The sequence below is a fragment of the Dendrobates tinctorius genome, unplaced genomic scaffold, assembly GCF_039654945.1.
Source record: "Dendrobates tinctorius isolate UK_male_01 unplaced genomic scaffold, ASM3965494v1 ptg000030l, whole genome shotgun sequence".
NCBI lineage: Eukaryota > Metazoa > Chordata > Amphibia > Anura > Dendrobatidae > Dendrobates > Dendrobates tinctorius.
In genome coordinates this window covers 32,892,212-32,916,468 of record NW_027361698.1, presented here as the reverse complement: position 1 = coordinate 32,916,468, position 24,257 = coordinate 32,892,212, and the positions used below count along the sequence as shown (strand labels likewise).

Here is a 24,257-nt window from a genome sequence, read left to right as displayed (position 1 = left end):
AAACAGTGTTTTACCCCCACATGTAGGGTATCAGCCTACTCAGGACAAATTGCAAAACAATTTTTGGGGTCCAATTTCTCCTGTTACCTTTAGGAAAATAAAAAATTGGGGGCAAAAATATCATTTTTGTGGAAAAAAATGATTTTTTTATTTTCACGTCCGAGCGTTATAAACTTCTGTGAAGCACTTGGGGGTTCAAAGTGCTCACCACACATCTAGATAAGTTCCGTGGGGGGGTCTAGTGTCCAAAATGGGGTCACTTGTGGGGAGTTTCAATAGTTTAGGTACATCAGGGGCTCTCCAAACGCACATGACACCCGCAGACCATTCCATCAAAGTCTGCATTCCAAAACGTCACTACTTCCCTTCCGAGCCCCGACGTGTGTCCATACAGTAGTTTTCTCCCACATATGGGGTGTCAGCGTACTCATGACAAATTGGACAACAACTTTTGCGGTCCAATATCTCCTGTTACCCTTGGGAAATTGAAAATATTGGGGACTAATTGATCATGTTTGTGGAAAAAATACGATTTTTTTATTTTCATGCCCGGGCATTATAAACTTCTGTGAAGCCCTTGGGGGTTCAAAGTGCTCACCACACATCTAGATAAGTTCCTTAGGGGTTCTCGTTTAAAAAATGGGGTCATTTGTGGGTGTTTCCACTGTTTAGGTACATTAGGGGCTCTCCAAAGGCAACATGACACCCGCAGACCATTCCATCAAAGTCTGCATTCCAAAACGTCACTACTTCCCTTCCGAGCCCTGACGTGTGTCCATACAGTAGTTTTCTCCCACATATGGGGTGTCAGCGTACTCAGGACAAATTGGACAACAGCTTTTGGGGTTCAATTTCTCCTGTTACCCTTGGGAAAATAAAAAAATTGGGGACTAATTGATCATGTTTGTGGAAAAAAAACGATTTTTTTTATTTTCATGCCCTGGCATTATAAACTTCTGTGAAGCCCTTGGTGGTTCAAAGTGCTCACCTCTCATCTAGATAAGTTCCTTAGGGGGTCTAGTTTTCAAAATGGGGTCATTTGTGGGGGGTTTCCACTGTTTAGGTACATTAGGGGCTCTCCAAAGGCAACATGACACCCGCAGACCATTCCATCAATGTCTGCATTCCAAAACGTCACTACTTCCCTTCCGAGCCCTGACGTGTGTCCATACAGTAGTTTTCTCCCATATATGGGGTGTCAGCTTTCTCAGGACAAATTGGACAACAACTTTTGGGGTTCAATTTCTCCTGTTACCCTTGGGAAAATAAAAAAATTGGGGAATAATTGATCATCTTTGTGGAAAAAATACGATTTTTTTATTTTCATGCCCTGGCACTATAAACTTCTGTGAAGCCCTTGGGGGTTCAAAGTGCTCACCTCACATCTAGATAAGTTCCTTAGGGGGTCTAGTTTTCAAAATGGGGTCATTTGTGGGGGGTTTCCACTGTTTAGGTACATTAGGGGCTCTCCAAAGGCAACATGACACCCGCAGACCATTCCATCAATGTCTGCATTCCAAAACGTCACTACTTCCCTTCCGATCCCCGACGTGTGCCCATACAGTAGTTTTCTCCCACATATGGGGTATCAGCATACTCAGGACAAATTGGACAACAACTTTTGGGATCCAATTTCTCCTGTTACCCTTGGGAAAATAAAAAAAATGGTGACTAAAAGATCATATTTGTGGAAAAAATACGAATTTTTTATTTTCACGCCCGGGCGTTATAAACTTCTGTGAAGCACTGGGGGGTTCAAAGTGCTCACCACACATCTAGATAAGTTCCTTAGGGGGTCTAGTTTCCAAAATGGTGTCATTTGTGGGGGGTTTCCACTGTTTAGGTACATCAGGGGTTTTCCAATCGCGACATGGTGTCCGATCTCAATTCCAGCCAAAAACGTCAAATGGCGCTGCTTCCCTTCCGAGCTCTGCCATGCGCCCAAATAGTGGTTTACCCCCACATGTGGGGTATCAGCGTACTCAGGACTAATTGCACAATAACTTTTAGGGTGCTGTTACCCTTGGAAAAATAAGAATTGAGGGTGAAAAGATCATTTTTGTGGAAAAAATATGATTTTTTAATTGTACAGCTTTATGTTATAAACTTCTGTGAAGCCCTTGGGGGTTCAAAGTTCTCACCACACATCTAGATAAGTTCCTTAGGGGGTCTAGTTTCCAAAATGGTGTCATTTGTGGGGGGTTTCCACTGTTTTGGTACATCAGGGGTTTTCCAATCACGACATGATGTCCGATCTCAATTCCAGCCAAAAACGTCAAATGGCGCTGCTTCCCTTCCGAGCTATGCCATGCGCCCAAATAGTGGTTTACCCCCACATGTGGGGTATCAGCATACTCAGGACAAATTGCACAATAACTTTTAGGGTCCTGTTACCCTTGGGAAAATAAAAATTGGGGTGAAAAGATCATTTTTGTGGAAAAAATATGATTTTTTAATTGTACCGCTGTACGTTATAAACTTCTGTAAAGCCCTTGTGGGTTCAAAGATCTCACCACATATCTAGATAAGTTCCTTGGGGGGTCTAGTTTCCAAAATGGGGTCACTTGTAGGGGGTTTCCACTGTTTAGGTACAGCAGGGACTCTCCAAACATGACATGGCGTCCGATCTGAATTCCAGCCAATTTTGCATTGAAAAAGTCAAACGGCGCTCCTTCCATTCTGAGCTCTGCCATGCGCCGAAACAGTCGTTCCCCCCCACAAATCAGGTATCAGCGTACTCAGGACAAATTGCACAATAACTTTTGCAGTCCAATTTCTCCTGTTACCCTTGGTAAAATAAAAAAAATTTGAACCTGAAGTTTTTTTTTTGTGAAAAAAAGTTAGATGTTCATTTTTTTTTAAATATTCAAAAAAATTCCTGTGACGCACCTAAAGGGTTAATAAACTTCTTGAATGTGGTTTTGAGCGCCTTAAGGGGTGCAGTTTTTAGAATGGTGTCACTTTTGGGTATTTTCTATCATATAGACCCCTCAAAGTGGCTTCAAATGTGATGTGGTCCTAAAAATAAAATGGTGTTGTAAAAATGAGAAATCGCTGGTCAACTTTTAACCCTTATAACTTCCTAACAAAAAAAAATTTTGGTTCCAAAATTGTGCTGATGTAAAGTAAACATATGTATAAACCAGGAGAAATGGAGTACTTGAATCCAAAATTGTGTATAAAAATATCAAATTTTATTAACACCAAAATACAGAGAAAAAGCATACAATAGTCATAGCATAGTTGCATGTAAAATATGACACCAAGAACCAGGAAAAGAGACATGTGGGGGTCACACATTGAGCACCATCACGCTAAGCCCACCCATAATAAATAAGCCCTAAGATTAGTGCAAACAGAATGACACTGCCTATATAGGAAGACATATAATGGTTATAACCATAACAGGCATCAAAATGGCAGGGGCAAACTGCGCATAGCAGAGAGACAAAAATGGGTGGTCATAGTCCCAGAACCACCAGCAATACCATGGTAAAAAACAGTAAAATAGCAATGGGAACGTTTGCCTAAAAAAGCTCAAGTGCCCCAGATTGTGAAAAAATCTCCATATAGGAGTCACAAATAGGGCGCCACCGCACTAAGCCCACCTACAATGGGTGAGCCCTAAAAGAGTGCGGGCAAACAACTGCTGCCTACGTATAAAAATGAGAACATCATAACCAGAGTAAATATCACATGGCAGGAGTATGTAGAGCATAACAGGAAGAAATAAGCAATCACGGTCCCAAAAACGCTAACAGTGCCATGGTCGCAGGGAGTGGTCTGGCGGTGGGGACACTTACCAAATGGTGCTCAAGTACCCCAGGCTGTGAAAACATCTCCGACGCGCGTTTCGCGCTTACAGATAGCGTTTTTGGGACCGTGATTGCTTATTTCTTCCTGTTATGCTCTACATACTCTTGCCTTGTGATATTTACTCTGGTTATGATGTTCTCATTTTTATACGTAGGCAGCAGTTGTTTGCCCGCACTCTTTTAGGGCTCACCCATTGTAGGTGGGCTTAGTGCGGTGGCGCCCTATTTGTGACTCCTATATGGAGATTTTTTCACAACCTGGAACACTTGAGCTTTTTGAGGCAAACGTTCCCATTGCTATTTTACTGTTTTTTACCATGGTATTGCTGGTGGTTCTGGGACTATGACCACCCATTTTTGTCTCTCTGCTATGCGCAGTTTGCCCCTGCCATTTTGATGCCTGTTATGGTTATAACCATTATATGTCTTCCTATATAGGCAGTGTAATTCTGTTTGCACTAATCTTAGGGCTTATTTATTATGGGTGGGCTTAGCGTGATGGTGCTCAATGTGTGACCCCCACATGTCTCTTTTCCTGGTTCTTGGTGTCATATTTTACATGCAACTATGCTATGACTATTGTATGCTTTTTCTCTGTATTTTGGTGTTAATAAAATTTGATATTTTTATACACAATTTTGGATTCAAGTACTCCGTTTCTCCTGGTTTATACAGATATCTATGGAGTAGAACCACTCATGATTATGGCAGGCCCTAATCTGAGGCCATTGCCATTTGTTTTGTATAAAGTATTGGGCTACCCTGCTGTACTAAATGTAAAGTAAACATGTGGGAAATGTTAGTTATCAAGTTTTTTGTGTGCCGTATCTCTGTGATTTAAGGGCATAAAAATTCAAAGTTGGAAAATTGCGAAATTTTCAAAATTTTTGCCAAATTTCCATTTTTTTTCACAAATAAACGCAAGTTATTTAAATTAAATTTTACCACTAACATGAAGTACAATATGTCACGAGAAAACTATGTCAGAATCACCGGGATCCATAGAAGCGTTCCAGAGTTATGACCTCATAAAGGTACAGTGGTCAGAATTGTAAAAATTGGCCCGGTCATGAACGTGCAAACCACCCTTGGGGGTGAAGGGGTTAAAAACCATTCTGATAGTTGCTGCCCACTTCTCCAGTTTATTTATATCTTTTTGAATCCTCTCTCTCTCTTCTCTAGTATTAGCTATCCCTCCTAGCTTTGTGTCATCAGCAAATTTAATCAGTTTACCCTCAATTCCTTCATCTAAATCATTGATAAAGATGTTGAACAATGCAGGGCCCAGGACAGAGCCCTGTGGTACCCCACTTGAGACATTCTTCTAACTGGATGTACAGCCATTTACGACCACTCTTTGGGTCCGATCACTAAGCCAGTTATGAATCCACCTAACAGTTGCCTTGTCCATTCCATACTTAGTCATTTTTTCAATAAGGATTGTATGAGATACTTTGTCAAATGCTTTGCTGAAGTCAAGATATACTATATCTACAGCATTTCCTTGATCCACCCAATCAGTGATTCCATCATAGAAGGAAATTAAGTTAGTCTGACATGACTTATTAGTTACAAACCCATGCTGACTCTGTTTAATCACTTCATTCTTATCCAGGTACTGACATACATGTTGTTTAATAATTTGTTCAAAGATCTTTCCTGGTATAGAAGTCAGACTCACCGGCCTATAGTTGCCTGGGTCCACCTTCTTCCCCTTTTTGAAGATAGGAACAACATTTGCTCTTCTCCAGTCTTCTGGGACTTCTCCTGTTCTCCAAGAATTTTCAAAGATTATGGAGAGGGGTTCAAAAATTTCTTCTGCTATCTCCTTCAGTACTCTGGGGTGTAATTCATCTGGACCTGGAGACTTGAATTCATTTAGGTTAGCTATGTGTTTCCTCACTATCGTTCTGTTTATAGATATCCTGGATTCTTCTATTCCCTTAATAGGACAGTGAAGAACAGTTGATGTTACGTTTCCTTTCTGAGAGAAAACAGATGCAAAATAGGAATTTAAAAGTTTGGCCTTCTCAACATCCTGTCTTACCATTTCATCATTTTCATCCTGTAAAAATCCTATAGCATCTTTGACTTTTCTTTTACTTTTGGCATACCCCCAAAATCCTTTATTATTGCTTTTGACATCTCTTGCAAGCCTCAATTCATGGTCAGCTTTAGATAATCTGATTTGTGCCCTGCAGGTTCTGCAGACAGCATTATATTCTTCTTTAGATATGCCTCCCTCTTTCCATTTTATAAACATTTTTTTCTTCCTTTTTAGCATGTGCTTAAGTTCTGTGTTCATCCATCCAGGTTTCCTTAAATGCTTCCTATTCTTCCCTCTTTTCAGAATTGTTAACATTTGTGCTTTGAGAATTACATTTTTCAAGATTTCCCATCCTTCCTGGACATTTTTGTCTTTAAGGTTATCCAGCCATTGGATCCCTCCAATTCTCTTTCTGAATCCCTTAAAATCTGCCTTTCTGAAATCTAACCTTGATGTCTGAGTCTTCACAGGTCTTCCTCCTCTAGTTATCCAAGATTCTAAAATAGCATGGTCACTACCTCCTAGGGTCCCAGCCACTTTTACCTCCTCAACCATTTCCTCCCTGTTTATAAGGATTAGATCCAAGGTAGCAGTTCCCCTTGTTTTCTCCCCTACCTTTTGGAAGATAAAGTTGTCAGCAAGAGAGGATAATAATTTCCTTGACCTGTTAGTTTTGCCTGAGAGAGATTCCCAACAAATGTCTGGATAGTTGAAATCTCCCATGACCACTATGTCATATTTTTTGGAGAACTTGGCCATTTGATGCATAAAGAGTTCATCCATATCTTCAGTTTGCACAGGCGGCCTGTAGTAAATGCCTACAATGGTGTCCTTTCCATTGTTCTGTCCTTGTATTCTTACCCAAACAGTTTCCACAGAACTCCCAGTCTCTGAAGCTTCAATCTCTATGCAGATATACGCATTTCTAACATACAATGCGACACCTCCTCCTCGTTTATGAAGTCTGTTTCTTGCAAATAAGTTGTATCCTTCTAGCCTTGTATTCCAATCATGTGTATCGTCCCACCAAGTTTCAGTGATTCCAATGACATCATATTTCTTTTCCTGTGTTAGTAGTTCCAATTCTCCTTGTTTGTTGCTCATGCTTTGTGCATTAGTAAAGAAACATTTTAGTTTGTGATTGGTTTCTCCTTCTCCAATATTTTTATTAATTAGATTATTTTGTCTTTGTTCTTCCTTTCCACTTCTAATAGCAGAGTTCTCAATAGCATTTGTCAGGTGTATGTTTTTTTCTGGTCTTTTGCTTCCCTTCCCACGTTGTTCTAGTTTAAAGCTCTCCTTACAAGTGTAGCAAGGCGACTTCCAAATACATGTTTTCCAGTCTTCATAAGGTGCACCCCATCTCTAGCAAGTAGTCCATCATAAAGGTAATTCACTCCATGATCCATAAATCCAGGTTGTAGGATGTTGAAAAAAATGATGCTTTGAAGTCAAATCCAATGTCTTATGAAAGAGAAATCCAAGTGTTTCTTATATGTAAATGAGCTGCTAAGATCAATGGGCAGGAAAAAGATCTCCCTCAGAATCTGCCTCCAGAGTTGTTAAATGAAAGCGTGAGACATGCAGATCGGGATAACAGACTGTCAATCATTACATGACTCACTGATAATACTAAATAAGCTCTGGAGACAGATTCTCAGGGAGATCTATGTCCTACCCATAGATCTTAACAGCTTATTTACATATTAAGAAAAAATGTGGATTTCTCGGAAATAAGACCTTGGATCATAAATATCAAGGCATCATTTGATTCAACTTTCTATGGCCTACATGCCCAAATAGACAACTTAGGAGGGTTGAACCTACTGATAGATTCGCTTTCAAGGCTATGAATTTATTATGTTTGATTGTATGTAGTTTTATTAATAAAAGCTATTTGTCATTTATTTTCATTAAAATGTATCATTTGGCATATAGAGCTTTCATGTAATACACAACAGTGCAGGCTGCCTGATCCAATGCTATCTACTATCCATCAGACAGCTAACTGACAGCTCAAGTGTGCAGCCATTCTCCTACCTCTTCTAACTCAAAACTGAGCTGAAATTAAAGAAAACTTATAGAGACAACATAAATCAAATAGGATTTCAGCTTAGTTTAGTTTTAACTTTGTTGTTGATGTAAGAAATCTAAACTAACATAAGAATACTAGAGTAAAGAGAAGATAAGTGTGATTGAATCCTTCCTATCTTGACAGTATTTGAGTGAAGCCAATATTGGAGTAAATATCCCATTAGCTTGCTTCCCTGCCTATGACTGTCAGACATTGTGCAGCTTCTGGTGTAATCAGCCACAGATGAACAAAAAAACAAATTAATTTTCTTTTTAACCTTCAGATTAATAAGTGTGACAGTGCTGTTTGATCATTAACTTCAATGAACGTAATCTACAAATCCGACAACAAAGCTGAAGATGTCACAGCAGATCTCTTACAAAACCATTTGTTTAAAGAGTAACTGTCATTTTAATTTTAATTTCATAAATCAATAATACACATGAAAGCTTGTAATACAGTGTGTCCGTAAAGTCATGGTGCACTTTTGAATAGGCAGGGTTCTGTCAAGCCATGGCCACCACGATCCCCTGATCTGACGCCATTAGACTTTTACTTTTGGGGTTATGTGAAGCAACATGTGTACATTGAACATATCAATAACATTAATCACTTAAAAGAGAATCACAGACGTTATTCACTCTGTTACACCAGTTGTCCTTATCCGAGTGTGGCAAGAACTTCACTATAGTTAGGATGTGTGTAGGGCAACAAATGGAGCCCACATCAAACTGCACTGAATAGGTATGAAACTGGGAGAGTTTTTCTTTTATTTAGAGCAGATTTCACATTTCTGTCATTTTTTGTTGCTTTCCAGTGACTGGTGATAAGTGCACCAAGACTTTACGGACACACTGTAGATCTTATCAGAAAATCTGCTTCCTTCTCCTTCTGGATTGATATTTCATTCTCACTTAAAGGGAATTTGTCACCCCTTTTTTCGAATATGAGCTGCCAGCACTGACATCAGGGGCTTATCTACAGCATTCTGTAATGCTGTAGATAAGCCCTCGATGTAACCTGAAAGATTAGAAAAATATGTTAGATTATACTCACCCAGGGGGCGGTTCGGTCTTGGTCCGATGGGTGTTGCAGTCCAGCGCCTTCCATCTTCATTCTAAGCCGTCCTCTTCTTTCCTTCCTGTTGTGGCTCCTGCACAGGCGCACTGCTCTGTCCTGTTGAGGGCAGAGCAAAATACTGCAGTGCACAGGCGCCGGACTTCTCCCAGCGCTTGTGCTCTGCCCTCATCAGGGCAGAGCAGTGCGCCTGCTCTGGAGCCACAACAGGAAGAAGAGGATGGCATCGAATGAAGATGGGAGGCGCCAGACCGGACCGCGACACCCATCGGACCGGACCGGATGCCGGGGTGAGTTTAATCTAACTCTTTTTTCTTATCTTTCAGGTTACATCGGGGCTTATCTACATGCTGTAGATAAGCCCCTGATGTCGGTGCTGGCAGCTCATATTCAAAAAAGGGGTGACAGATTCCCTTTAATGCATACAATTAGTAAAATATATATTTAGTGAAAATAGATGTTCACAATACTGATAGGAGGACAATTTGTGATTGCTCTTTTGCAGTTCTCCATAGACCTTTTTCACCACAAACTGTCATCTCCTACCTCACTAATGGGGAAATCTGTGTTCACTACAGATGGATTTTGCTTGTGGAATGGAGGTTTTAAGAATGACTGATAAGTCCTGGTGGAGAAAAAAAAGTTGATTTCTTTGAAAATAAATACTAGAAGCTTTCTTATTTTCAGGTTTACTATCAATAGCTGAAAAAACTCTTTAATGCCCTTTTTTATAGATGAACAAGTTCTTTTAAAAGTGGCAGTCTAGTAGAGATGAAAGGTTAATTCCTATCACTACAATTTACCAACATTTTCCATCAGTAAGACCTTCACTGATTTTGAAAACAAGAGGCTGCAGTTCTGCTTTCACGTTACATATTATTCAAAGTTTTGCACATTAATGCTCACAGCTATGAACTCTGAAGTGAAGTACAGCTGGGCGAAGAGGACATGAGACTAAACCAGCCATGTGTCCCTTTCATTCTCTTAATTGGTGGAGATATTGTCAGATAAACCTCCCAATGAAGACAAAATGATGGCAAATCCCAGCATTATGCCATGGATACCTTCCTGTAACCATGTCATAATCGGACTCACTACATAGTCCTCTGATTGACAGGAGCAATATACTATAAGGAAGACATTGAGGCTGAGGTTGGCATCTCAACTCCAAGGGGTATCAGTATTTTCTGCTGCTGTCAGTCACTGTAGTGGCCAGTGATTGGCTAAAATAGTCTCATGTGTCTATGAATCGAACATGATGGACAGAACTGGTTTGAATGCAGGTGTGGTGCGTTGGTCACTGTTGTGATGATGGTCCATCTGCTTAGGAAAAGAAGCATGGCAACTGCCGGGGATCTAGGCCGGAGAGGAAGAGATGTGGGGATGGATCGGTAATTTAAAGTGTAATGGATTTTTTTCAACATTCTACCCCAATGGTGCAAAAAAATCATTGGTGACCACCCCCTTTAACCAGGTTCTGGACCACAATCTTGTGAGACAATTTATCTTTTCATAAGCTCTCACCAGTTGTCACAATACAAAGAATTGTATAAACTAATATGCTAGAGTACGTGGATCTCATGACTGTTTTTCAGTTTCTATATTTATGTGGTGCTACCACTTAAACTGAAAAAATTGAGGAAATTGTAAAAAGGAATAGTCAATTTTATTCTGTATTATTCGAGTACATATTTCTGTATAGATTGCGTGAGCTCATTACTCCAACAATTTGTTCAAACCATGCAACTCATTTCTTATTTATAGCTTTTCCAAAAGGCAGCTCTAGGTAAGCCAGAGAATTGTGTATATGAAGGTAGCTGCGGCAGTCATGCATATTTGACACATACATTACCAGTCTTGTATTGTAATGGTTCATGGCTTTTCACAATGCTGCGTCAACAAATTATGTTCTTATTTCCTATAGTAATCCAAGTTTAAATTGAAACATGGGAATTGTGGACTATGCACATTTTTCTTCAATAATGTTCCACTGAACCGATGTCCTGGATAGATCTGATGATAATTGTCAATTGATTATTAATATTATTGTGTTTACAGTTTGTCGCACACCCAAATTGCCAACAGCAACTTTTAACCATCTGGTATGAAAACCTCTCAGGATTACGAGAACAGCCTATTGCCATCAAATGTCTGGTTGTATTGGTCGTCGCCTTGGGCTTGCCATTCCTGGCTGTCGGTTACTGGATTGCTCCATGCAGCCGGGTACGGAATTCCTCATATGCTAATGATATGACTTTTAATGCCTAGAAATACATGGATCAGCAACCTTTGGCATTCCATGTGTTCTGAAGCTACAGTTCCTACCATGTAACAATAACCACATTATTTATTATACTTAGCTTATATAGCGCTATCATATTCTGCAGTGCTTTATAGACATTATTGCTATCCCCAATGGGGCTCACAATCTAGATTTCCTATCAGTATGTCTTTGGAGTGTTGGAGGAAACCCACGCAAACACGGGGAGAACATACAACCTCCTTGCAGATGTTGTCCTTGGCATGATTTGAACCCAGGACCCCATCGCTTCAAGGCTACAGCGCTTGTCGGGGTAGCTATTTAGGGAGGGCTAAATTAACCCTTCACGGTTGAGCCAGTGATGTCCAAATTATTCTAGTGTTGCTAGCAACTCAAATGACCACACGGAGACTGGGGTCTCTGTACAGGAGGATCGAGGCATATCACTAAGCCCCTTTATTTTAGTCACATCTTTTATAATCTTTTGCTTAATTATGCAAAGTTCTCAAGTACCAATAGCATCATTTCACTTTATAAGCCAATAATATTGCAAGAAAACCGGAAACTACATATATGTCCGTATCCAAATAGAAAGTAGTATAATGGCATTTTCTTCAGAGTTTTACACTCCCGCCTCCCTTATCTTGTACAGATGGGAACAGTCTGGTTTCATGACAGCCCATGCCAATTATAAAAATTTATCTTACAGCAACAAAAATGAAGAAACGAAACCTTCAGAGAAAGGATAAAACGAAACTTCAGCTCTGATTTTAGTATTAACCCTTCACATTCCCCCCTAGATAAATTTTTCAACACATATGCAGCATCAGAGGTGCTATCCCAAGCTAACAGCTTGAGGGGTACTGGTCTTCCCATGACTGATGGTGGTGGAGATCTTTTGTAGGTAGCCATGTGAGGCAGATAGCCTTTTGAGATCAGTGGAGAGAAAGGCAGGGGCAACTACACCTTTGGTATCATCATTAGCTGGCTTAGTGTAGAATTTCCTAATACATACAGAAGTACACCAAAGAACAAGTTTTAGCATCACATATACAACAAGGATACAGGCAGCAATGTGTAACAAGCTCTGTAAGATCCAGCTATCCAGCCCCCAATTCCCTTAAACCAATTGACTGGATTGAGAAAGGAGAAGGTGTCTGACCATCAACTGTCCTTATTACAATCATTGTCTTTATCATATTGATCTCTGAGCCATTGAATATCTTCTAACTTTAACTTTTAACTTCTACCAATAATAATATGGAAAATGCGAAAAACCAAAACATTATGCCCCTTCATTTGCTATTGGCTTGTTGAGTGATGAGGAGAACTTCATGGGGGCCGTCATACAAGGGTTCTAGTCTGTGCTTCCTGACATGCCTCTTCACGAATACCAAATCACCAGGCTTCAGGTTATAACAGGTGTCAGTTTCTGCTGAATCTGGAAAAGAAAAGGAAACTAGAGCATGAGTGTTAGCAAGATTTTTACTAAGCAGAATAACATATTGAACAGCATGGTCAGTTTCTTCTGATAACTGCTGGGCCTGGAAATTTACAACTGGGGGCCTAGTAGCAAACAATATCTCATATGGGGACAGGCCATGCTTTGCAATAGGGGTATTACGAATATGATATAACACAATGGGTAAGAGCTCTGGCCATGGAGCCGTAGTCTCCTGCATCATTTTGGTCAATTGTCCCTTCAGTGTGCCGTTTAGCCTCTCAACTTTCCCACTGGATTGTGGGTGGTACGGAGTATGGAGGGCTACAGTGGATCCAAGCATTGTCAGAACTTCTTGGTACACATGAGAAGAAAAGGCCGGACCTTGATCGCTCTCAACAACTTCTGGAACCCCATATCTGCATATAATTTCCATCACCAGTTTCTTCGCTGTGGTCTTTGCAGTCATGTTGGTAACAGGGAATGCTTCCGGCCAACTGGAGAACCGGGGCCCAGTAGAATTTTTGCACCAGTGCAAAGGCCTGATTCTTTCTTTGATATATAGGTCCATGTGCCCATATGGCAACAGCAGGGTACATCCACTTAGGGAGACACACGAATTTGTCCTTTTTCCAGAGACCATTATCCATTCGTGCATCATCAGTCTTCCATTGCTTCACCTCTTCCTTTGGAGACATTCTCTGCATCGTCATTAAGCGGTCTCACGGGGTCCGACAGAAAACTTCAGTCTGTTGTAGATCATCAGGTTCTTGTAGGGTCAGTGCTTCTTGTAACTGTTTACGCTGAGAACGTGTGGTCACCATAGTTGGTATGGTTGGTTCAACAGGTAAGAGAGCGGCGGCTTTTGCTTGCATATCCGCAAATGCGTTGCCAACAGTCTGTGGACTGGTTCTAGGACCGTGCACCTTAACTTTGATAATAGCCACCTGAGTAGGTAATTTGATCGAGTCCATGAGGGTTTTAACAGCTTCAGCATTTTTCACTGGGGTTCCGGCAGTAGTAATAAACCCTCGATTGGCCCATAGAGCCCCAAAATCGTGGGCAATACCAAATGCATACCGTGAGTCCGTGTATATATTAGCCCGTCTGTTCTTGGCCAAAGTACATGCAGTAGATGGAGCCTGGAGTTCTGCTTCTTGTGCTGACTGTGAGGGCGGGAGTGCAGCTGCGTGCACTACAGTGTCCTCTGTGGTAACAGCGTATCCTGTGTGGAATCTATCAAACCCATCGGCATATCTTGAACCATCCGTGTATAACACCAGATCAGGATTTGGGAGTGGATTCTCACTGACATTTGGTGGAGTAGCTGTTTCTTCAGTCAGAAGTTGGGAACAATCATATTAGCGGTAATCCTCATCACTGCCATCTTTCCTTATAATTCATTATACCATCTTTCAAGGCATTGTAAAGGGGTTGCATTATGCGGGATGCATCCGGTATCCACTGACAAAATAAGTGCATAAGAAAACGCTGGAGTTTCATCTTTTGGGAAAGGAAGGGAGCTGACAGCTATTTTTCTATCTTCTGCGAGGTGTCTGGCACCCTGAAGGAGACAGTGACCCAAGAATATCACTTGACCAAGGCAGAACTGAAGTCCCGAGGCCGAAACCCGACAGTTCAGTGCTGCCAGATGCTTAAGGAGGCTAACAGTGGCAGAAATGGCAAAAGACACCTGCTCATATTTTTTATGCAAACTGGTTGGGACTGTTTTGGGCCCCTTGTGGCATAACTGTCCAGGTTAACTGTCGGCCCTGATAAGTGAATGCAAATAGAAACTGGCAGTCTGGGTGTACCGGAATGCTAAAGAAGGCATTGGTAAGATCAATAACTGTAAACCAAGCAGCATCCTGGGGTATTTGGGACAAAAAAGTATGAAGATTGGGCACCAGGTTTGAGAAACACTTTTACTGGTTCTACAGGCATTTTCCCTATATCATTTGGCCCTTTTGACCAGAGTTTATATAGTATCTCTGAGAGGTATGGGGTGAGTCATTGATCCTCTGGCAATATTGGGGGTGGATCTGAGCCTATCAGGGCCATCATAACAGTAGGAAGGGCATGCAAAATACAGATTTCCTCACTGTCTTCATCTACATAGGGATTATATAACGTAAGAGCCATCTGACCATCATCTTGGAATTGTATTCCGGAGCGGAACTGTGATAATAAATCTGCCCCTAATAAATTTACAGGACATGTGGGAGAGATCACAAACTGAGCAGTAACGAGAATTAGCAGGGAGGGGCTGAGGAGCAGGGTTCCCACTAGCTGAAGTCTGAGGGGGGGCGAGAGTTTGCTGTGTGGGCTGAAGGGCACACTGTGTGCTCGCAGCTGCGGTGGGGCTAGAGGCTGCTGTTTGCTCTTTTTTCTCTCTCTCTCTGCTGAACAGAGCGGGTTAAAGTCTTCTGAAAACTTTTTTTTACTTTCAATGCATGATCCGGAGTGGAATTCTCAACATCAAGTCTAACTGAAATTATTGCCTTTTGCAATTCGGGTCTGAGGCCAGACATGAAAGCTGCCACAAAAAGATGTGTATGGGCTTCATTATACAGTGAGAATCCCAGATCTCTAAATACTACCATGAGACACCCATAGAACTTCTCGGCAGTCTCCCCCTTGTCCTGTGTGATATCTGTGAGAGCCTGTAGAAAGCCTTGGGGGAAGTCTCTGGATTGGGTAATTGATTGCGAACAGTGTCTATTTGGGATGGGATGAAGGGATTATACTCATAACCACTAGCAATATTAGACATAGCGGGGACTGAGGCTAGCGGTGGATGATAATAGGTACCGTCAGCAAAGGTAGAGGCTGCTACTCCCGGTCTCTTTGCACAATTGTCATCTAGCAGGGAGACCTCTTCTTTCAAATCATCATTTTTAACTATTCGTCTGCCTAACACATTAGTATCAATCTTAGTGTCTTCTTTAATCAATCACTTTCTCACACCACAGTCACTATCTTGAACCACAATACATCCTGTCTTTGCCATAATAATAGACAAATTTCCTTCTTCAGCATAGCAGTAACAGAAACATTCAGAATTCACTTGCTGTTCAATGTCTACATAACCTTCATTATACAATTCATGTGCCAAGCCATGGAATTCCTCTTTTCCTTCAAGTAATCCATCATCAGTCAACCTCCCTTTATTTATTTATTTTTTTAACTCCTTCATCCCATAGCATAGGCTGTAGCCTCCCACCCTTAGGAAATCCCAAAATCGAAAATATTTTTCCTGACAGATTTCTTTCCTCGTCTTTGAATCATAAGACTAACAGTATCTGATCCTTCACACAATTCCAAACTTTTCTTTTTCTTCCACAGAAACATAATTCTCTCCATTAGAGCTAAATACCCTTACTTCAATTGTGCACAATACTGGAGCGGCCGTCTCAGTTTGTTCCACAGGGTCAATAATCCCCCTCTGGGATTGCCCAAAATTCGCAGTACTCAGTGAAAGGAGGAGGGCGTCTCAGACTATCCCTCCGGACACCTCTGGTTATATATATCTTTCTATATATACCTGAGTTACGTATCCTACCCATCTTCGATCACATCACCACGCCCAATACTAATAATGATAGGGAATTTCAGGATATTTTGACTATAAAAAAAGTCACAATCACTGGTCAATCTGGGGTGTCCGTCCCTTATGAGGTACGGTTTGAGCACTGGGCCCCCAACGGGGCTACACCTCTATATGATTCCACCCATGAATCACCCCACCAGGGGACAAACCTCAGATCCTCTTTGCAGTAACAAGCACAGGAAAACCACACCAACGGTCAGTCTGAACAGTATAACTGCCAACTTACCGTGGTTGCCGTGGGGGGTGATCAGTCCCAATTTTCCAGCACCTGTGTCCACTCCGAGGGTCCTTTGTCTTGTTGTCCTCCGGGGGGCAGAGGCGTCCCTTTTCAGGGGCCCCACGTTGGGCGCCAAGCTGTCGGGGTAGCTATTTAGGGAGGGCTAAATTAACCCTTCACGGTTGAGCCAGTGATGTCCAAATTATTCTAGTGTTGCTAGCAACTCAAATGACCACACGGAGACTGGGGTCTCTGTACGGGAGGATCGAGGCAGATCACTAAGCCCCTTTATTTTAGTCACATCTTTTATAATCTTTTGCTTAATTATGCAAAGTTCTCAAGTACCAATAGCATCATTTCACTTTATAAGCCAATAATATTGCAAGAAAACCGGAAACTACATATATGTGTTTTACACTCCCGCCTCCCTTATCTTGTACAGATGGGAACAGTCTGGTTTCATGACAGCCCATGCCAATTATAAAATTTTATCTTACAGCAACAAAAATGAAGAAACAAAACCTTCAGAGAATGGATAAAACGAAACTTCAGCTCTGGATTTTAGTATTAACCCTTCACAACCACTGAGCACCACATAATGGGAATTGTTGTGAATTGTAATTTCACATCATCTGGAGTGTCATAGGTTGCTGATTCTAGGAACAAGTGACAAGTATCAGCACATGTCAGCACATTTCAACTGTGATCAAGCTAGGATATCAGAGAATTTAACAGGGAAACAGGCATTCAGCCTACAGCTGTGTATGGCCGGCAGAGACTAACCACACCCATTAGATGGGTGTCAGTCAAACAATGCTGCGAACAATTGTTCAGCTGAAAACCATCTGAGCCAACTCTTCCATAAACAAGAGTGTTCGTTCTGCCGTCCGCTACTGTGTTTTCTGAGAAAACCACTTGCTGTCTATCAGCGGCTTATCTCCAGGAGAACAATGCGATCGGCAGTCTGAAATTGGCCACAAGCAATAGACATTTTCCCCAACAATCAGTCGTCCGACACCCCATACACATTAGACTGTCAGCCAAGTCCGTCAATATCGGTGGGTTTGGCTGACTTTACTCTAAAGTATATTAGGATCTTAAGAGATTGTATGTTGTATGTTAGAGAGTTCCCCAGCTCGATGATGGCTTTCTTGTGCTGGCACATAAGTAAACATATGTTTTTTGATGTTTGCTAGACATGTTTATGGTAGTGTAGTCACTGAATGTGGAAGGTGGTATATGATTTTCTTATATACCTATGAATAAGAAAATGTCTGACTTTTTCCAAAGCCATGTACATCTGTTGTATAAAGTATGGATCGAAGCCAACACTATTATTTTTTCCTACTGGATGTAATACTTTGGTGAAATGCTTTTTATGTGCACTAACACCTTGAGAGCGCTCATGCGTGTCAGCCTTTTGTGCACACACTTCCAGTTCCTTTGAACATAAAAGGTTCCTCTCTCTTAAATTGATAACATTTGGCTAGTGTCTTGGAAGGGTTTTCAAAAATCTTACAAAATACCTTACTATTATTAATCAACATATCGCATAGTATCTATTGGGGAAGAAAGATATATACCAGATTATTTAGCATTGGAAATGTTACTCATACTGAGCTAGGGCAATAGAAATAACACGCAAAAGATAATCCTGTTTTACTCTGGATTTTACGCATATTTCCTAGTAACCGTATTTCTTTCTTCTAGCTAGGCAAGATTCTTCGAAGCCCTTTCATGAAGTTTGTGGCACACGCTGCCTCATTTATCATTTTCCTGTGCCTACTCGTCTTCAATGCATCAGATAGATTTGAAGGCATCAAAACTCTACCAAACATCACCGTCATTGAATATCCAAAGCAGATTTTCAGAGTGAAGACCACCAGATTTACATGGACGGAAATGCTCATCATGGTATGGGTTCTAGGTAGGTTGATTTTTACCATGGTTATTCCGTATAAACACAAATGGCACCCAATGTAGAAATGTCAGACACATGTATTTATCTCAGATACAATCATCCACATTTAGGCATTAGAAATATTGTTCATTTAACATCTGTACGCTTTGAAAGATATGCCAAGCATTAATTTGATAGCATAGATCTTATTTATGGTAATTAGAGATATGAGAACCCGAAATTTAAAGTTTGAACATAAACACAGACTTCTCCCGGAAGTCCGTTTTAGTGTTCAGCATAACAGGCTTTTGCAGTCCCCTAGCCCTTACAACAACCATTTTACAGCAACAAAGCCCATGTCCCAATTGACTTCTATGGAGTTTGGGTTCTGGTTCAAGTTCGGATACAGTTCTGATAACCGGACATTGAACTAAAGTTCGGACGATCTCGACCTTCCATGAGTCCGCTCATCCCTAGTGGTAAAGGTTAGAGGTGCATATACTGCATATTTCTGACTACAACAAGTATATGCAATTGATGTTCGCTTAAAGGCCTATTCACAGGGGCTTATACAAACTGTATGGGGACAGAACGATCAATAATACAATTATTTTGACCCTATACAGTATGTATATTTCCTGGAGCATGTTCCCTGTTTACATGATAAGATGTGCTTCCAAAGACAATGATTTAAATGGCCTGCCATGAATGATCCAGTCAGACAACGAACCTCATTTTGCTTGTTTATCGACTGATTGGCGACATGTTTTACCCATCAAATCGGGAACAAGTGAAAGGACCTTTAGTAATTAGCACTAGTGATTGAGTCAATTAGCAAAAATGGAACAACCCATTTGCGGGTTAAAGATATTTTTTCCCCTCTTGTCCTAAATGGCTTTGTAGAGTCTGCCATGACGTTTAAGATCCGTATTCCTTTCCAGAAGTTTTTCCTTCCCATAAGCGTGGTACTCCTTTTAAACAGGTTTAAGTAGCGTAGAACTAATGTCTCTCCAATGGAAACCTCAAAAGTAAAAAGCCCTTAATAATAAACAATTAAAGCTCCAACATGTAACAACCAGAGGGAGGCGAAAAGAAAGTCCATGGATCTAATGTTATACTGGGAATTTACAATAATCCGAAGAATACACTTTCTCACTTTCTACAATCAGCTCACGATGTTCGTGTAAATCGGACATACAAGGCAGTGTTATGCTAAAATAAAATTCATATTCCTTTAGCATTTTGTGGATTTAGCAGGGCAGGATTATTAGTTTTGTATAATGCTGTAGATCATGTGGCTAGTTCTGACTGGTAGTTGTGACTGGTTCATACCTTCACCGCGCTAAACCCTCACGCATATACAGTATAACACATCCTTTCAATAATACATACGGTGACCATGTAAAAAAAAAATCAATAACTGACTCTAATATTTGCCTTTTGAGTTTTAACCCTTAGAATCCTTAGGGGTTGAATTATTTAGATTTTTCACACCAGCCTCATTGTATGAAGCAATATAAATGCTGAGGTCATCGCATAGGTTAGCTTGCCTGGAATGGAGAAAAAACTTTTCACTGCATTATGTAACTGTTGAGATACTTTGTTTCTTCTGTAGGAATGATGTGGTCAGAGTGTAAGGAGCTGTGGTTGGAAGGACCCAGGGAATATGTCCTGCAGCTGTGGAATGTTCTAGATTTTGGAATGCTCTCCATCTTCATTGCAGCATTTACTGCAAGGCTACTAGCTTTTATGCAAGCCTCTAAAGCTCAACAGTATGTGGATAAAAATATTCAAGAAAGTGATTTATCTTTGGTCACACTTCCTCCAGAAGTGGAGTATTTTACTTACGGTAAGAACCCGATATTTGAAAAACTTGTGATAGTCATGTAGTTCAGACTGTTCTATGTTCGTACGTCAATAGCTAAGAACTATACAGAACTCTTCTTTACAAGGACTAAACAAAGTAAATGCCAGCACCACATTTTATACATGCTTTTCTATATATAAGCAGTCTGGTGACACTTCCTAATGTCTCCTGGTTTTAGTCCTTTAGAATGCAGAATTTACAATGTATTGTATCTTTAAAAATAAATTATGTGATTCATTAATTCTTCATATGTTTAGTGCTATACAATTGCCACTAGATTTTGAACCATACTGCAGTGATTGAAGCTAAATCTTAGGCCTGTTTCCGTTTTGACGGAATGACGGATCCGTCGAAATTAGTGAAAAAACGGATGCAAACAGATGCAACTGATCCGTTTTTTCGACTGATCCGTCTAGTGGATCCGCTGAAAAAAACGGATCCGTTAGTCAGTTGCATCCGTTTCTTGCATTTTTTGACGGATCCCTCGAAACTGCAGATTTCAGAATGTAAAGGAACATGATGAGAGAGAGAGAGATTGATTACATTTATGGAAGGGAAATTCTTCCGGGCATGCTCAGTTTGGAAAAATGGAATCCGTCACTGGATTCCGTGCTGGGATGGATTCGCCACCCATAGGCGTCCATTATACCAGACGACGGACGTCAATGGATCTGTCACTAGCCGTCTTTTCGACGCAGACAAAAAACGTTCCTAGGGACATTTTCTGCCTGACGGCTGCCAATTTTATGATGGATCTGTCACATGATGGACCCATCGGAAAGCCATCCATCACAATCCGCCGCCAATACAAGTCAATGGGGAAAAAGACGGATCCGCCAGGCAAATCCGTCTGATCCGTTTTTTTCCCCAAATGACAGATTTTGACTGAAACGGAAGTGTGAAACAGGCCTTAATGACTTCTGTCAGAAAGAATTTGACTGATTTAGATTTTTTTGAATCTTTTGACATGAAACTAAATGAAAGGAAATGAGAATGTTCCTATGACTAAAAAAGTTAATAATATAGAATGTACAGTGGAAAATTGTATAACATAGAGATAAGCACGCCAGAACAGTAAAGTTCGGCATCCGTACCGAATACCTACTGTTCAGGCATGGACACCAAATATGTACCTCACCAGGAAGTCCATGTTACTGTTCGGGTTCGGCCTCCCCAAACACCAGGTGTTGGTCGCTCTGTCATTTGCTTGACAGCACGGGAAACACTTCTGATCAATAGTAAAATCATCACCACCGGTCAGACAGCTGAGGTTCCTATTCTGTCAGATGACAGAATGAGCCCACAGCTATGATCGGAGGTATAAAGTTTACTTCCGGTCATTGGTGTTGGCTGATGGGACTACCCATCAGCTGAAACCTGCTGCTGATAATAACAGTGAGAGCAGGAGCAGCTGATGTGAGTATTCATCAGCCGGCACCTGTGCTGTAAGTAAATAATTTAAGAAATAATGGCATGGGTTCCCCTGTATTTTTGATAACCAGCCAAGCAATACTCACAGCTGGGGGCAGCAACCATCAGCTGTCAGCTTCAGCAAGGCTGGTTATCAAGAATAGAGGGGTCCCCACACTGCGTTTTTTAAATTATTTAAATAAATAATTTCAAAAAACAGCATGGGGTCCTCCCTATTTTTGACAATCAGCCTTGCTAAAGCAGACAGCTGGAGGGTGGTAATCTCACACTCTTAAGGGGCCATGGATATTGTCCCCCCCACAGCCTAAAAATAGCAGCCAATTAGATGCGCCAATTCTGGCACTTTGCCAAGCTCTTCCAACATGCCCTGTTGCGGTGGCAAGTGAGGTTCATATTTGTGCAGTTGATGTCACCTTTGTATTGTTAGGTGACATCAATACCAAATCTTAATAATGGAGAAGCATCTATAAGACACCTATCCATTACTAATCCTATAGTTATATGGTAAATAAAGACACAGCCAGAATAAAGTCTTTTATTTGAAATAAAACAAAACACACTTTTCTATTTTTAGTTAAAAATAACAAACACAGTTATACTCACCTAACAGCCATTCCATTGAATCCCTTGTCTCCTGTAATAAAACAAAAAATATATATATATGTCCCTCACCTGTCAGTCATTCTGTCCCATGTCTGGGGGATAAATAGTTTTGAACCTGGAAGGTGCCAAGATGCGACTATTCAGCCTGAGCGCAACATCAGTGACCGGCAGTGACGTCATCGAGGTTACTGCCAGTCACTGAGGCTGCGTTCCCAGTCGGGCCAATAAATTGCGGTGACCTTATTGAGATACCCATTAGTACAGTGAGAAAAAGTCTTACGGTGCAGAGGCGAGTTCACCACAATTAAATTCTCCCGGTGATCTTCGGTGAACTCGCCTCTACACCATGTGACTTTTTCTCACTGTGCTAGCAGGGGTCTCACTGAAGTCACCCCAGGTCAGCCCGGCTGTGAATGCAGCTTCAGTGACCGGCAGTAACACTGTTGATGCACCGCTAGTCACTGATGCTGCGCTCGCAGCAGCTCATTCCCCTGCTGTTCTCATCCTGGATGGTCGCATCTTGGCACCGTCCCGGTTAAAAACTGTTTATTCCCAGACATTGAATACGGCGTGTGACAGAACAACGGAGAGGTGAGGGATATTGTTGTTTCTTATTTTTGTTTTATTACAGAAGACGAGGGCTTCAGTGGAATGGACGTTAGGTGAGCATAACTTATTTTTAAGTAAAAAAAGGAAAAGTGTGTTTTTCTTTACTTCAAATAAAAGACTTTATACTTGCTGTGCCTTTATTTACCATATAACTCTAGGATTAGTAATGGATAGGTGTCTTATAGATGCCTCTCCATTAGTAAGTTCTGGGCTTGATGTCACCTGACAATACAAAGGTGACATCAACCCCACAAATATGAACCCAGCTGTGAGTTTTGCGTCGCTGGTTATCAAAAATACAGGGGAACCCATGCCATTTTTTTTTTAAATTATTTATTTACAGAGCAGGTGATGATTTTACCGCCAATCAGAAGCAGTATTTGCCACATTGTCATGCACATGACAGCATGGCGAACATTGGATGTTCGGGCCCCCCATTCAAGTGAATTGGGTCCGAGTTTGGGTTCAGATACTGTTCTGGTGTCCAATCCCAAACTTTTTCTAACTGTTTGGCCGAACCCGCTGTATTCAACATCCAAGTATCCACCCATCTCCAATAACTCACAAAAAGAATAGCTTTTATTATTGAAAGAAGACATAATTTATCACAAGCTTTTGAAAACTCATTTAAGAGCAGCATGATGTGGGGGCAGAGATCCTGATTCCAGCGATGTATCATTTATTGGGTTGCTTGCTGCAGTTTTGACAAAATTTACAGTTTTCACTGCTGCAGGCCTACCAGCTCGCTCAATACTAATTGATGTATAACCCCACTCCACTCATACCACTGATTGGAGGCTTTCTGTCTACTCTAAATAGGCAGAAAGCTGCTAATCAATGGTGAGTGCAGGGTTATTCAGAGCATATGAATTTGGAAGACTACCTGGAAGCTGGAAGCCTCCTCTAGTGATAATCTCCTGCTTATAAAACAGTGATTTTATCAAGACTGCAGCAAGTAGCCTAGCAAGTGACACATTGCTGGAATCAGGGTCCATGTCTCTACATTATTCTGCTATTAGATTAGAAGGCAATAACCTGGTGACAAATTCCCTTTAAAACATGTCAGATGATTACTGTATTAGTGGTTTGAGAATTTGGAAGCTACAACTTTAAAGGAACCAGCATGTGAGATGTTAAGAGATTTAATATTGATAATCTATCCTTAGGATCAGATTATCGAGGTTCTGACTCTCTGCAACCCATTAGCTGACTAAAGGAGCCACTTTGCTCAGCTCAGCACATTGTGTAATGGCTGTGAATGGTAATGCAAACTTTAACCCATAAAAGTGAATGGGAGGGATCTTCC

The 24,257-nt window shown here is 41.0% G+C and overlaps 1 protein-coding gene across 1 annotated transcript in view; it reads left to right on the top strand.

Moving 5' to 3' along the window:
- Window positions 1-24,257, top strand: part of TRPC3 (transient receptor potential cation channel subfamily C member 3) — a 464,690-nt gene that overhangs the window by 310,875 nt on the left and 129,558 nt on the right. The window contains exons 4-6 of the mRNA XM_073572010.1: window positions 11,072-11,236; window positions 18,252-18,468; window positions 20,057-20,290. Of these exons, the coding sequence (XP_073428111.1) occupies window positions 11,072-11,236; window positions 18,252-18,468; window positions 20,057-20,290 (616 nt within the window). The remainder of the gene's footprint in view (window positions 1-11,071; window positions 11,237-18,251; window positions 18,469-20,056; window positions 20,291-24,257) is intronic.